This window comes from Fopius arisanus, unplaced genomic scaffold, assembly GCF_000806365.1.
Source record: "Fopius arisanus strain USDA-PBARC FA_bdor unplaced genomic scaffold, ASM80636v1 scaffold00209, whole genome shotgun sequence".
NCBI lineage: Eukaryota > Metazoa > Arthropoda > Insecta > Hymenoptera > Braconidae > Fopius > Fopius arisanus.
The window spans coordinates 74663-77321 of NW_011887948.1; the positions used below are offsets into that span (position 1 = coordinate 74663).

Here is a 2659-nt window from a genome sequence, read left to right on the forward strand (position 1 = left end):
AGCCGTAGTCAGCGTTTCGTGGACGCGAAGCAAAACAACGCAGCCGTAAAACACTGTCTCACAGCCGGAATGACAAAAACCTTTATTAACATTAATCGATTTTCCAATCGGAACTAAAACTGCGGAAAATTGTCCTAGTTGACGCTGTCAGCATAAACTTGGCCTTTTTTAATATTTCCATTTTTTTTTTTAAATAAGATTATATCGTAATCAGTTCGCCTACTGTGTGATTTCAACTATTTAGTAATTGTCCCTTGTTTCTGTCTTGGAAGCGATCAGATTCACGTCGACTTGGCGCCATTTTTTCACAAAATTTTTTTGTGATTTTTTAAATTTAACATTTATAGGATTTTTTTTAAAATTGTGTGATTTCATCCATGCAGTTATTGTCCCATGCTTCTATCTTGCGTTTAAATTAGCGTCGACTTGGCGCCATTTGCTCACAATAATTTTTATGATTTTTTAAATTTAATACTTATAAGATTTTTTGAAAAATTGTGTGATTTCATCCATGCTGTTCGGGTTTTCACCGAATTCTTCCACGCACACACACACACAATCATGACCCACTCAGCTGATTGACTCGCTCACCTCAGATGACCAGTGGCCTTTCACCTCTGACACCTGAGGCGCTACTTGATGGACAGGTGTATTTGACCATCGCGGTGATTCGACACCTCCCACCTTGCGGCTTATCACTCTCTCTCATTTTGCATTTCGCCGTTCGAGAGTGTTTACCCGCATTTCGCAGAACTTCGCTTCTTTCTCTTTAATTAGACCTGCTCATTATTAGTTCTTCTCAGAACTAAATCTACAATTCACTCAATTATATTACGTATTGCTCAGCTCTTTATTGTGATATTCAAGTGTAATTAGTGACTCTTTATGACAATTAAACTCGACTTTCTCCAACACTCCAACACGACTTGCTCATCATCTGGCTGTCTCAAAGGTCTCCAATGATAAGCTGGAAGAACTTCTCTCTAAATTCTGGATCCAGGAGGAAGTTTACTGGATGAGTTGACTCAGATCTCTCGGCTGACGAGCTTAGCTGTGAGCAGCATTTTCGTCAGACTCACTCTAGAGACAGCACAGGTCGTTACGTCGTTCGGTTGCCCCTCTCATCTCCAGTTTCGTTGTTAGGAAATTCTTATCGCCCAGCTCTAGCTTGTCTTCATCGGATTATCGCTAGGATTTCCAAAGATCAGCGGTTCTTGCAGCTCTACTCTGACTTTGTCAAAGAATAAGTCGATCTCGATCACATGAGGTTGGTAGTTCCTTCTCTTGTTCGCTCTTCGTCTTCGGTTCAGGTGGAGACCGCTTGTTGCTCTGACGGGATGACCTTGGCACATGAAGCTCAGGCTTCAGGAGGGTTGAGGGTCTCTGAGGAGCTTCGAGTAGGACCATCTGGCATTCGCAGGAGTTATTACCTTCCTCATCATGGCGTAGTCAGAGAAAGCAGCGAAACAACGAAACTGGGAGTAGTTTTCAATGGATCAGCGATGACCAGCTCAGGGAAATCGCTCAACGATATTCTCCATACAGGGGCCAAGCTGCAGCACGACATATCTGATGTTCTTCTCTGGACTAGGCAGCACAAGGTCATCTTCATGACGGACATCACCAAGATGTTCCGTCAGATCAGAGTCCATGAAGGCCTCTGCAGCAGATTTTATGGACCGACTCAAATGGAGGACTCTCAACGTATCAATTGACCACCGTCACGTATGGGACTAGATCAGCTCCGTTTCTCGAGAATCGTGTTCTTCTCCAGCTCGCTGAGGATGAAGGGCACAGATTTCCTTTGGCCGTCAATCCCATCGTGAGGGGAAGATACGTTGATGACATCTGTGGAGGTGCAGATACGCATGACCAACTCGTAGAAACCGCTAAAGAAGTTCGCAATCTCTGTGCTGCTGAAGGGATGCCTTCGGCATAATTGCATAGTAACAGCTCAGACCTTCTCAGATGGCTCGATCCTGACCGCACCTCAAATGACCAGCAAATCTACGAGGACTAACAGACCAGGATATTGGGGTTATTCTGGCAACCCAACTCAGATAACTTCGTCTTCTCAACCAAACCATCGCAGAACTTGACCGTCTCCAAGCGGATTATTCTCTCAGAAATTGCTCAGCTCTAGGACCCTCTCGGATTTCTCTCTCCTGTAGTCATCAGAGGAAAGATGCTCCTACAGGAGATTTGGATTGAGAAGCTTGGTTGGGATGATGAAGTTTCGCCTCAAATAGCACATCGATGGAATAGCTTTCGTCAGGATCTCATCTCGTTGTCCAACGTATCCGTACCCAGATGGATTGGATTGCTCCAGACCTCCGTTGTTGAAATACACGGATTCTCAGACGCCTCTCAGCTTGCAATGTCAGCCGTTGTGTATCTCAAGGTCTTCAACGATAATGAAGAGCTTCGCATATCATTGATCTGCTCGAAAACTAAAGTAGCTCCTCTCAAACGGCTGACGATTCCAAGGCTTGTGCTTTCAGCTACAGTTCTTCTTGCTAAGCTTGTAAAGTACGTTAAAGACCAGCTCAACTTCTCTAATGTGCCTACGTACTTATGGACCGACTCTTCAGTTTCGCTCACATGGATCAGCTCTCACCCTTCCAGATGGAAGGAGTTCGTTAGAAATCGTGTCCAGCGC

At 44.6% G+C, this 2659-nt stretch overlaps 1 protein-coding gene across 1 annotated transcript; it reads left to right on the forward strand.

Moving 5' to 3' along the window:
- The first annotated feature begins 1337 nt into the window (after positions 1 to 1337).
- LOC105272570 (uncharacterized) lies at positions 1338 to 1715 on the forward strand. The gene has a single exon (XM_011314750.1). The coding sequence runs from the start codon at positions 1338 to 1340 to the stop codon at positions 1713 to 1715; it is 378 nt and encodes a 125-aa protein (XP_011313052.1).
- Positions 1716 to 2659: the final 944 nt, after the last annotated feature.

What these genes read in the sequence shown, in the direction of transcription:
- LOC105272570 (XM_011314750.1), top strand. Translation starts at nt 1,338, where the DNA reads ATGACCTTGGCACATGAAGCTCAGGCTTCAGGAGGGTTGAGGGTCTCT.